Genomic DNA, 11534 nt, shown 5'->3' with positions numbered 1-11534 from the left:
CATGGTAACGCTTCAGTCACACGAGGTTAAACAAACGGCGCATGCACAGCTGTCTTAACTGCTAGCCAATGCTGCGATTATTGCTTTAATTTGCAAGTTTAAGATGATGGCTGAGGGTCGCTACCTAAAACTATGCCAGTACGCTGAAAATTGTTTAGCAACTTGCCTTTTTCATAGGACATTGTCGATACTCCACGCCTTGAAGAAACCGGCACTGAGCATCTGCATTGAATACAACACCAGGTAATTTGTTGGCAAAGTCCTTGTTCGTAAAACCCGGTAGAGATATACGAGGAGGCTCGTCTAGACACCTGGAACCAGGACCACTGCAAAGAAGAAAGATCACTCCAAAATGGAATAAATTTTTTTTTTTATTGGAATGCTTTAATATACTCTGAAATTACAAAGAATTGTTCGTTACAAATATCTAGTACTTCTCAATTGAAATTACAAAGAATTATTCCTATTTACAACAATCTAGTACTACTCAATTGTAACAGGCTATAAGATTATCGGAAGTTAAATTACTATTTTACAAGCACTCCAATTACATTAACAAAAACACACACACATACAAACACACACACACGCACACAATGCAGATACCTCAAACTGCATTTATAAACAACGTTAATTAAAAACAACTTAGATACCAAAACTTAAATTCTCTTTTTAAGGCCAACCGCATTTTTCCTCCGTACAGTCTATAGAATTTTATAGTAGGGGCTCCCATCGTTTATTAAAATCTAGAAGCTTCTTGTTTCTTAAAGCAATAATTTTTTCAGCCTCTTTCTTAGCTTCTACCTTGTGTAGAAACAAGTGAAATTTTTTTAAGTGAGTTGTTTCTTCGGCACTCCCATATAGTTAATTTACCCAGAATTATCAAATAATTGAGAAGACTATTATTATCAAAAAGACCTACTATTACATCTATTAGTGATAATCTAAAATTTTTTTCCGTGGAGGTCAGACCACCAAGTATTAAACATGTTCCAAAAGGACCGCGCATAGGAGCAGTCATAAAAGAGGTGATAAAGGTCTTCTTTGTAACATTTGCAAAAAGAGCACTTATCAGACTCGATAAATCCAATTTTGAACAACTTGGTATTTGTAAACAGAAATTTATTTAAAATTTTATATTGAAAAGACCAAACATATGACTCGCTTGCAGCTGTATACGGAATCGAAAATACCTCCTACAATGAATTTGAAAGCTCCAGATCCGCCGACAGAGTCTTAAAACCATTAGGATGTTTAGCTTTAGTGGAAATCAGCAATGAATAGAACTGCCTGCATCTTGCTGAGTATGTGTTGAAATCTGCGTTAGAATATTTAAAGTTTATAGGATCAAAATCTACTGAAGGAAAAGAAGATAACTTATCCTTAGGAACAGACAATCGTAGCGCTGACCAGGTCAAAAAATTAGTATTGAGGCCCCTGGACTTAAAAATTTCTAAAGAACGAACATTGTCCAAAGTAAACAGCAAATCGTCTAAATAAATTATTCCACACTTATATAAAAAACAGGTTTGTTACCAATTCTTATGTCTTTGCTATTCCAAATAACATAACTGGAGTAGTTACTATCAGAGAAAGTGTTCCTAAAATCAACCCACCAAGACAGTAACTGCAGATAAAAGTTGGATAAGCGTAGATTAAGATCCTTGAAATCATAGTTACACTTTAACAGTAAATTCCCACCATATTTTTGTAGGTGGAATAAGAAATATGATTTCCACGGTCCCACACGCTCGTCAAGAATGCGTGGAATCCATGACAGTCTCAGAGCTTTAATGTGCGTTTCAATGTCCGTTAAATTCAGGCCACCATTGGTTAGCGAATTGATTACGGAGAGTCTGGTCACTTTATCAGGACCTTTCCATAAGAATTTATAAATCATCCTCTCCATTTCTTTAATAATTTGTTGTGGAGTTTCTAATATTGAAGAAACATATAAAAGTTTACGTATAAGAAAAGACTTGATAATGGTCACTTTACCAAACAAGGATAAATTTCGAAGGCTCCATAAATTGATAATTTTTTGAACGTCACGCAGTCTTTCGTGAAAATTTTGTTTTATGACTTGTTCTTGATCACATGAAAAGTGAATTCCCAGAGTTTTTACTCCAGAGCACCACTCAAGGCCCAGAGGTTTCTCTAATGAATGTTTACTTGCTCCAATCCACATCGCTTTAGTTTTTGAAATATTCATTTTTAAACCGGAACATTTTTCAAAGTCGTTAAGGATTTTTATAAGGATTTCAACAGAAGAAATATTTGCCAAGGTAGCAGTCATATCATCCGCATAAAAAAGGGATAATATTTCGTCTTCGCCAATTTTAATACCTTCAATATATTTATTTGTCCTCAGGGATATTGCCAGAATTTCAATAGCAACAATAAATGAATACGGCGACAAAGGATCCCCTTGTCTTACCCCTCTTTAATCGGGCGTGGCCGATTTATAGTTTACCCTTTGGGCGTCCTAGACGATAGTCTCCTGTCGGCTAAAAATGACGGGGATAGCCTGGGCCAATCGGTTTCATTTCAGTTTTGACAGTAAATCGTTGTAGGAACACTGGGTCGACTTTTGGGCTAATCTGCAATCTGGTTCTCTTCTTTGCTTCGGCGGGAGGACAGAGAAAAAAGCTTAAGGGTAAAGTACTAATAACCACCATTGTGAAACTGTAGTTGCTTTGACAAGTTGAAGCTATTTTTGTAAATAGAAGGGGTAACGTCATTCATGTCACGCAATGTTTTTGTGGGAAACTTTGAAACTAGACGCGTTGCTGGTTTCTACAAGTAGCAGTGTGATCTGGCGGTACATTTTTTTGAGGCGGACTCCACTTTAAAACTATTTTTTATATATTTAGCAAGAAGTATGTCGATTTTCATTTCCGCACAGTTGGGCGTCAAAGTCGCCTGTCACAAAGAGTAGAATGTTTGCACAACATGTTTTGAATATATTTTAGATTTGACTAGTGACGTTAGTAAGACACTTCTCAAGACGTCAGCAAAACATTGGCAATGTACAGTATTGGTGTGAACTTGAATGGAATTTTTTACGAGATCAGTAAAGCTATCGAATGAAAAGATGACTTGAAAATGAAAACTTCGAATAATTATAATTAAATACCAATTGAATTTTAGATGAGAAATTACGGAAGTGACATCTGTGTTCAAAATAGGAATTTTTGTACAACTTAAAGTTCCGAAAAAAAAGACCACATATTTTGTAAAAATCACAGACAAACATGATCAAGAAAACAAAACAGGCCAATGGGTTTTATTCACGAAAATACAACTTTCTTAAGAAAGAGTTTGTAAACAAGACAATGGAATCGAATTACATTTCACACGAAATTTGCATACATTTGAACTTGCAAAAAAGAAGTATCTCTGCCGAGACATAATAGCGAGACCTTACATTAATAATTATTATATTCTGATCTGATTGCTATTTTTTATGCATTAACTATTTGAAAGTGGTTCTCATCGATGAAAACAAAACGGTTTTTCATTCACTGGCTGAATTATTTATAGACGTGAAAACATTCGCTTAATCAAATTACATTCTGCACGAAATATTTTGTATCCATTTGTCCCGAAACTTTTAGGAAATTGAAATCTTTGTGGACAGTACTGCATAAAAGCAGTTCATAGAATTGAAAAAAAAGATAAGAACCGTATTGATAAAGGAAATTTTAAAACTTTATTTTGACTCATTTTGACGAAATTCAGGATTTTCAAAGACTGCCAGTAAACGGCTTTATTTTTTTCTCAAGCATCCCAGCGGTCCGGAATCCTGAATCCTTTAATCTGATTGGCTAATTGCGCGCGCTCCAACGGTCCGGTTTTTCTCATCCGGACCTCGCATACGGACCGCTCACGGCGCGAAATCATTTTGCACCTTTGAGTCTAACGAACACATGAAAGTTTTGCTCTCCAAAGACAAAAAACGCCTCACCATTCATTGTTAATGTTAAAGGACAAAAAAGCAGTGGAATTAAAGGACTCAAAGTTCTTCAAAAGGCGAGGTATTTATTTATTTCTCAACAAATCGAGTTGTAGTTTACCGTTCGCAGTTTGCCGTTGTTTGTTCATCTCGCAATGATTTTCACGCCATTGCGGTAAAATTCATTCGGTTTTTTAGACTCTATCTATGTGCTAAACTGCATTGTTTATCTGTCGTTTTTTGCTTAAACAGAACACTATTTACCATCATTCAAGGAAATGAGATTCTTTAATTAATCAAAGTCTCTTCGAGATGTCGACGTTTTTGCATGAAGTATGAGTCGAAGGTTTATCCTGTGCATTGTTCTTCGAACTTATCATTACAGTTTCTTTGTAGTTTAGTTTAACAATTTCCTATCTTCGCGGAGGAAATGCAGCCATGTAATTTTGTCAAAAATGGCTCGTCCGCGCCGGGTATTTATACACATATTCCTTAACATTACACAAATAAACAGTGCAAATTTCACCGAGATCTGACAATTCTATACTTTAAAATTGCAAGGACCTTTCGAGGCAGTCGATTACGGCAGCGAAATTAGCAAATGAAACAGCAAAATATGCGTTCGACGCTTTGTTTTTGCGACGCCATATTTGAATTGTTATAGCCGGGTAGACCGCTGTTCAATGTGTTCAAGGCCGTATCGTTACGATTGCTTCACGAAAAAGCACGAAAAAAGATACGGATATTTCCGACTACTGTCGGAGAAAACATTGCGCATATAATTGGGGCGTAAACAAATCGTTACACTCAAGCTGCGTTTTGTCTAGGCTCTGCGAGGGTCGGATATCAAGACCCAGGATTAAACAAAAACCATATATACAGTGAATGCTTTCGAATTATATTTGAAGATGAAATACGAAAGAATTTTGCTGTCTTTGACTGAAATTCCACTCGAATTGCGTAGATACGATCGCATGTTGTAAAGCCGATTCATGCAACATTGCTGTCATTCCCTGTCAACGCGAGGTCACGTCCCTAACGACCTAGGCTGATGACGAAATAGAGTTGCGCTTACATGTAGCGACCAAATTTGGCCTAATTTTTAACCGCTCCTAAGCTAAAAGAAGCCCCCATGTCTTGCATTTGTTTTAACTTCAATAATATCTTTGAAAAGAGCGAGTTTTTTGGCCGTTTGTAATTTTTAAACGATGTAAGTGCTAGTGATTATTTATTCGTGTTTTAGTTACGCAATCCATTGTTTGTGCGACGCTTTTTATAGATCGCCTTTCAGACACACGTGCGTTGAGATAAGAAAGCTGACATGTCACTTTTAAAATTGTTATATAACGTTTGTAAATGTGACAAGTCACGTTTTTTTCACGAGATCGCAAGTGATCACCCACAGCGGAAAGTAATCCCTTGAGAAATTAAAACAGTCCCTTGAGAAATTAAAAAAGTCCCTTGAGAGTTTACAAATATGTGGTTCTAAATTTTGTCCACTAACCCCTATTCTACGTTTTTAGCTTGTAAACAAGCAAAAACGTCGATAAAACGGACAAATTAATTATCACAATATTGTGCCGTACGTAGACGCTACGCATTTCATTCAGTTTGGCACTGTTTATCAGAATAAGAATCAACGCAGAGATTATTAATTTGTTAAATACAAGTGTATTAATAGCTTGTTAAACTGCTTTTCGGTCAAGGAGTATTTTTGAATCAGAAAAATAGGCTTAGCAAAGTTCCAAAGCTTCTATCAAGACTTTTCAAAACATTTAAGCTTATAGGGAATTGTTTGGGAAGCCGAAATCGATTTAAAAGTGTTAGGTTTTGTGGCATATTTGTGCTATGTTTTAGTGCGACTTCATTTACTTTTTTTGTTTTTTTGCAGTGTAAATTAAGCTGAACATTTCTTGAGTACGGTTCATTTTAAGCGAAGCTATTTTTTTCGGAATTAATGTTTGTCTTGCTTAATGCTTGACTCTTGCTTGTCGATCAAGTCGGACTCGACAAGTAAGTAGGAAAAAAATAAAAACGATATTTACCGGCCTAGGTCGGTCTGTATTGGGAAAAACTGTACCCGAGGTCTTGAGCACGGCCCTCGGCCTGCGGCCTCGGGCCGTACTCAAGACCTCGGGTACAGTTTTTCCCAATACGGACCTCCCGGCCGGCTAATAACATATATGTATCTTGTCTGTCTCTAACAATTTTGCTACGGTTTCGAACGAGCTAATTTTTCAACATGATATCATGGTAGTGGGCAGAAGTCGGTTCGTTCTGAATTTTTCAATACGGTATACAAGTTACAGGTCAATATACAGACCCTCTGTACAGTAAAAAACGTTTTGGGAACAAACCATTGTGAACGTATTTTCTATGTTGATCAGTAAAAATCCTTAGTACGACATGGGGTTTGTTATCAAGTTCGTTAGTACGTTAATACTGCAAGGTGTATAACCTCAGAGAGTTATTATCAAGTGTGTTTTGTTTTATTAGCGGTTTATACTCTAAGGTCTTGGTATGGGAGATCAAAATTAAGGCAAATTTCTGTTATTATCTGATTGCTTGGCACAGATTAGTACGATACTGAATTGGTTAGGAAATGTAAACAAACATTAAATTGAATGAGAGTAGAAAGGGAGGGACAGGTGGGGGTGAAAGGCTAAGGAGATGGAAAGGGAGGGAGAATAAAAATCCATGCTTGGTTATATCACGCAACCTTTGACTTCTGTTGTTTTCTCACAAGAACAAAACTTAAGGTGGGGTTCTACCTGAATTTGAATGGAACTTTAAGAGATTTAAAGAAGGGATTGAAGAAAAGAATGGAAACACCTCCAAACAGTTGACCCCCTCGCAAGAGCACCCCGGGTTGTCAGGAGACTGTTTGGTGTCCGTCCACCAATTTTTAACTTCAAATTCAAATTTTAAAATCACATTAAATCTCCAATATTTCTTATTTGTCTAAATTTTACTAATCCTTTGAGAAAAACTATCGCCTCCCAGACATCCCCCAAAATCGTCCAAAACTTAACAAAATACTGCAAAACAAATATATATATGGGATAAGTGAAGCTTTTTTGGATTCCTTGAAACGCGGCTGAAATGGTTTTCAGTGTTTTCCAGCCCTTATACTTTGGGTCAGTACTACTATTCTTCACCAGTTGCTATTACAGTAATGGTATGAAACAAATACCTAATCATTGGTCAATAAGTTGTGATCATTTTCTTGACAATAGTAATTACCTGATTAGGAGTTTTATACTGTTCCATTAAAGTGTAAGGGCTGGAAAATACTGAAATGCGTCAGCCACCTAAAGCGTTGGAAAAATTGGTCTTCAGGTAAAAACCCCGCCTTTATTAAGTATTGCGAAAAGGCTGCACTTTGCTAAGTGTTACAAATTTATATTTTCTAGACGTCTAGTTCAATCGTTCATTTGTATTGGGCGAAATATATTTTTATAAATTGAGACCATTATGTCATTAAGTAATAATGCAATCTTGAAAACATTCCAGATTTTCATTATTAAATAGAAACACGAAAAATTCAAATTTGGGAAAACAAGCCTGTCAAAATGACGTTGCCATGGTGATTTCAAGTTACTGGCACAATAACTAATCCTACCAAATTATTGCGAGATAAATTTTAGATAAACGCGCGAAGTTTGGCAGCGTTTGGTTGAATCTTGAAAAATTTATAAGCGTCCAAAGTCAGCGCGGGCCTCAAAAGCGTCCCCCCTCCCCCCCCCCCGGGCCTGAATAGGTTTAAGTGACTGTTTTTCCAGTGATTTTTACTGTACTGTACCCTGCCTTTCAAGTCAAAACAGATAGCTAATTATTAAGCGCCCGATTTTAAGCTTCTCAAGCTTCTTGTTCGAGTTTAAAGGGAGCTGAAAATAACCCATTGTTTAGAATACAGCTTGAGACGTTATTATAAAAGGTTTTTATCCAACCTATCAGAGTCGGCCAAAGTCAAAAGCCGCTAACGATTTATACAGAAAGTCCCATTCTATAGAGTCAAATGCTTTTTCGAAGTCAATGAAAAGGAGAACACCGGGCGTATTGGACGCTTCGGTGTGATCAATGATGTCTAAAATTGAACGAGCAACCTCACCGATAAACCTGCCTTTGATAAAGCCTGCTTGGTTATGGTGAATTATACGAGGGAGAACTTTTTTCATTCTATTAGCGATAACCTTAGACGCAAGTTTAGAGTCGACATTGACTAAAGAGATTGGTCTCCAATTTTCAAAATACGTTCGGTCTTTACCCTTTTTATCAATTAATGAAATGATTGCCTGTTTTTGCGAATTTGACATCTGCCCTGCATCAAATGAATGGTTAAAAACATCTGTCAAGATTTTACCAATTGAATACCAAAAAGTTTTGTAAAACTCAGCGGGCATTCCGTCATTACCAGGGGTCTTCCCATTTTCAAACGTCTCCAGTGCTTTGACACATTCCTCAATAGTTATTTGTCCTTCGCAACTTAACCTTTCCTCCTCGGATAGCTTTGGTATGTCTACTCCACTAAAACACTGTTCTATTGTATTAGGATCAACCATATTAATTTTACTACTATAGAAATTTTTGTAATATTTTGAAGCTGAATTTATTATTTCTTCATAGTTCGTGGTAATGACTCCGCTTAAACAAAGTTTTCTTATGTGCTTCCTTGTATGATTTCTTTTTTCCAAGCTTAAAAAGTATTTAGTACTCTTCTCACCATTCTCGTGCCATCTAGCCCTTGAGCGCACAATTAGACCTTTGGCTTTCTCGTCATAAAACTTTTCTAATTCGGTTTTACAATCATCCAGAATTTTTTCGAGATGTTCACAGGGGTTTTGTTGAAATGGCACTTGTGCGATTTGTAGTCTTCTCTGTAAATTATCCTCTTTTTTCTCTCTTAATTCTGGCTTGATCTTTTGAATATTTCATCGAAAAAAAGGCGAACATTATATTTAATCCAATCCCATGCTACCCTTATATCTGAGAATTCTTCTCCTTCTCTTTTCCATACTTCCAAATTCGTTTTCATCAATCGAATAAAGTTTACGTCCGTTAACAGCGATGTATTCATTTTCCAATAGCCCGGTCCTCTTGTATTTTCCTCAACATCCTGTAAATGAAGTACTATTGCCGAATGATCCGTTTTGATAGCTGCAATCATATCTACATTTTTAATCAGGTCCTGAAGTGTATCTGAAATGAGCCAATAATCCAATCTGCAGAATATAAATGGAGATTTTTGGGACCATGTTTTTTGTTTGGATTTTTAACCCTCCAAATATCATGCAAGATAAACGTCGTCTGAATTTCTTCAATCCGATCAACAATTTTTTTTCTTGTTATTGTTATCCCGCCTTGTTTATCCAAAATTAGATTTAGAGGACAATTGAAGTCTCCTCCAATTATTATTTTATCTTCATAAGAAAGGTCCTCTTTTTGTAACACGGCAAGCAAGTGATCATAAAATTGCGCAGAATGATTATCGTTGTTAGGACCGTAAACATTGAATAGATAGTAGTTTTCATCATTAATTTGCGCTTGAATACCAATATATCTGCCGGCAGGGTCGACAAACTTTTGCTTAATTTTACAATCAAAGCCGTTTCGTAGTAATATCGCAACACCTCTGGCATTACTGCTCCCATGGGCAAGTTCTAAAGGTGCGCCCCATTCACTTTTCCATTGTTTTTCCTTTTCGTGCGTGGAATGGGTTTCTTGAAGAAAAATGGAATAAAATGCTTTCAGGGTTTTCTTATAGACGATGACACTCGGTCACGATGTTGACGTACGTTTATTCACTCACTTACTCACTCACTCCCTAACTCACTCAAGATACTAGTTAGCGCCTGTATTATACAATTCTAAGGCTGTTTTGCTCTAATTTTTTCTATTAGTAATGGTAGTTGATATAGTAAGTTGTCTCATTTATATTCCTCTTATTATAATATATATTCCTCTTAGTAAAATATTTAGGGGTGAATAAAAAAAGTTGTTCTTGTTTTCATCCTGAAATCTCTTAACATGATGTATTTACTTGAAGTGTTTAGGTATTAGAAATAACGTGCGAGAGCCAATTCTTCCGACTGGGTTGGAGAGAAATTACAGGGCATAAAGCGCCTTTTGCAACATCAAACTGTCACATGATACAAAATCCGCCATGCCAAAGGGCAAAAGCCAGGCAAAAAAAGAGGCCACCTGGAACAATCAAACCATACTATTCTTTGTCCTACTAGAGTGTAGCTTGCCATCTAGTATGGTGGATCTTGAACCATGTGATTGTTTGATGCATAGTGCCTTTGGATTGCTTGCCAACAATTCTTATCTGATAGTGTCCAAAATCGATGGCAACTGGTCTGGTTATTAGAATTTAGACAAAGATCGGCAAGTTACTCTTGTACTGCCACTAACCTAAGAAACTGTTGAAAGGTATTTTGGCTGCATGGAGACCATTTCAAGGATCCTTCTCCTGTACTGGCCCCTGTGGCCATAATGTTAACTCCATCTGGACATCCTTTGCCTCCATCGTGTGAAATACCAAGACTGAAAATAGTGTCTTTCATTAGTAAGTTGTCATTTGTCTTATCTCGTATGAAACTTTTGCAACTCTTCTTTTTCTTTATTTCGTTTGTGTGTCGTCACAGCAATATCAGGAAAACTAAATTACCTTTTGCTTTTTTCTTTCAAAATGAATGTGTCCCTCCGGATGTAAATGTGCAAGTTGTGTTAGTTTTCTTGTTCAAAATCATTTCTTTTTTTAAGTGCGGTTGTTAATTGTTGCCATTCATTGCCATTGCTAGAAGCATTATAACTAAGGGCGCATTCCTCTGCGACTACGGTTGGCTAATCTCTTTTCGGTTTAGGAACAACAGAATACACGGAATATCAATTCCCAAAAGAACACATATTCTGAAAACGGAATACTTGTGGCGGAGGTGTCCTGAGAACTATTGCATCTGAGCACGCGCAAGTTGCGAACGACCTGTAGTGGCCGGCCCCGCGTTTGTTTTCCCGCCAAATCTAAACCAAAAGAATGCATATTCTGCCCATTCCGAGTAAACAGTATTCCATTCGTTTCGTTCGTTATCGTAGCGGGAGCAGAATGAACATTCCGTTCATTCCCGAAAACGGAATGGGTCCCAAAAGAACGCGGTTACCGTCGATTCCGAAAATATTACTATTCCGGAATATTCTCAAAAGAACGCGCCATAAAAGCTACTTAACTTTCAAAAATTAACAACAAATGTTTATCGAAGAAAAGTCGACCGCCATGTAGAGAGTTTTCTGAAAGTTGAGATAAGAACTTCTGGTCTGTTTAAGGTGGCTCGATCGGATTTTTGAGTGACGATACCTCTCAACTTTGAGCAACTTGTATGCCACCGTAAACAATCCGACTGAAAATCGATCAATACAGCTGTACAAAAGAAAGATGAAAGTTTCGAATGAGATAAGTTTCATCGAAATCGGAGTAACCATAGCAACATAATGACGTCACCACCCATTTTACACGAGACCGATTTTCTTGTAATAGAGGGATAATTTTGAAAAAAAGGCTTCTAGATCTTGGACTTGACAA

General features: G+C 36.8%; 1 protein-coding gene across 1 annotated transcript in view; it reads right to left on the bottom strand.

The window, feature by feature from the left end:
* Positions 1-154: 154 nt before the first annotated feature.
* The window catches only part of LOC144645083 (A disintegrin and metalloproteinase with thrombospondin motifs 6-like), a 29485-nt gene continuing 18105 nt past the window's right edge, over positions 155-11534 (bottom strand). The window contains exons 10-11 of the mRNA XM_078504550.1: positions 10370-10501; positions 155-326 (exon numbers count right to left, since the gene is read on the bottom strand). Coding sequence (XP_078360676.1) covers positions 155-326; positions 10370-10501 — 304 coding nt within the window. The remainder of the gene's footprint in view (positions 327-10369; positions 10502-11534) is intronic.

This window comes from Oculina patagonica, chromosome 1 (genome assembly GCF_052425735.1).
Source record: "Oculina patagonica isolate OP01 chromosome 1, crgOcupat, whole genome shotgun sequence".
NCBI lineage: Eukaryota > Metazoa > Cnidaria > Anthozoa > Scleractinia > Oculinidae > Oculina > Oculina patagonica.
Note: the sequence above shows the minus strand (reverse complement) of the source record. Positions and strands in the feature narration are given on the sequence as shown.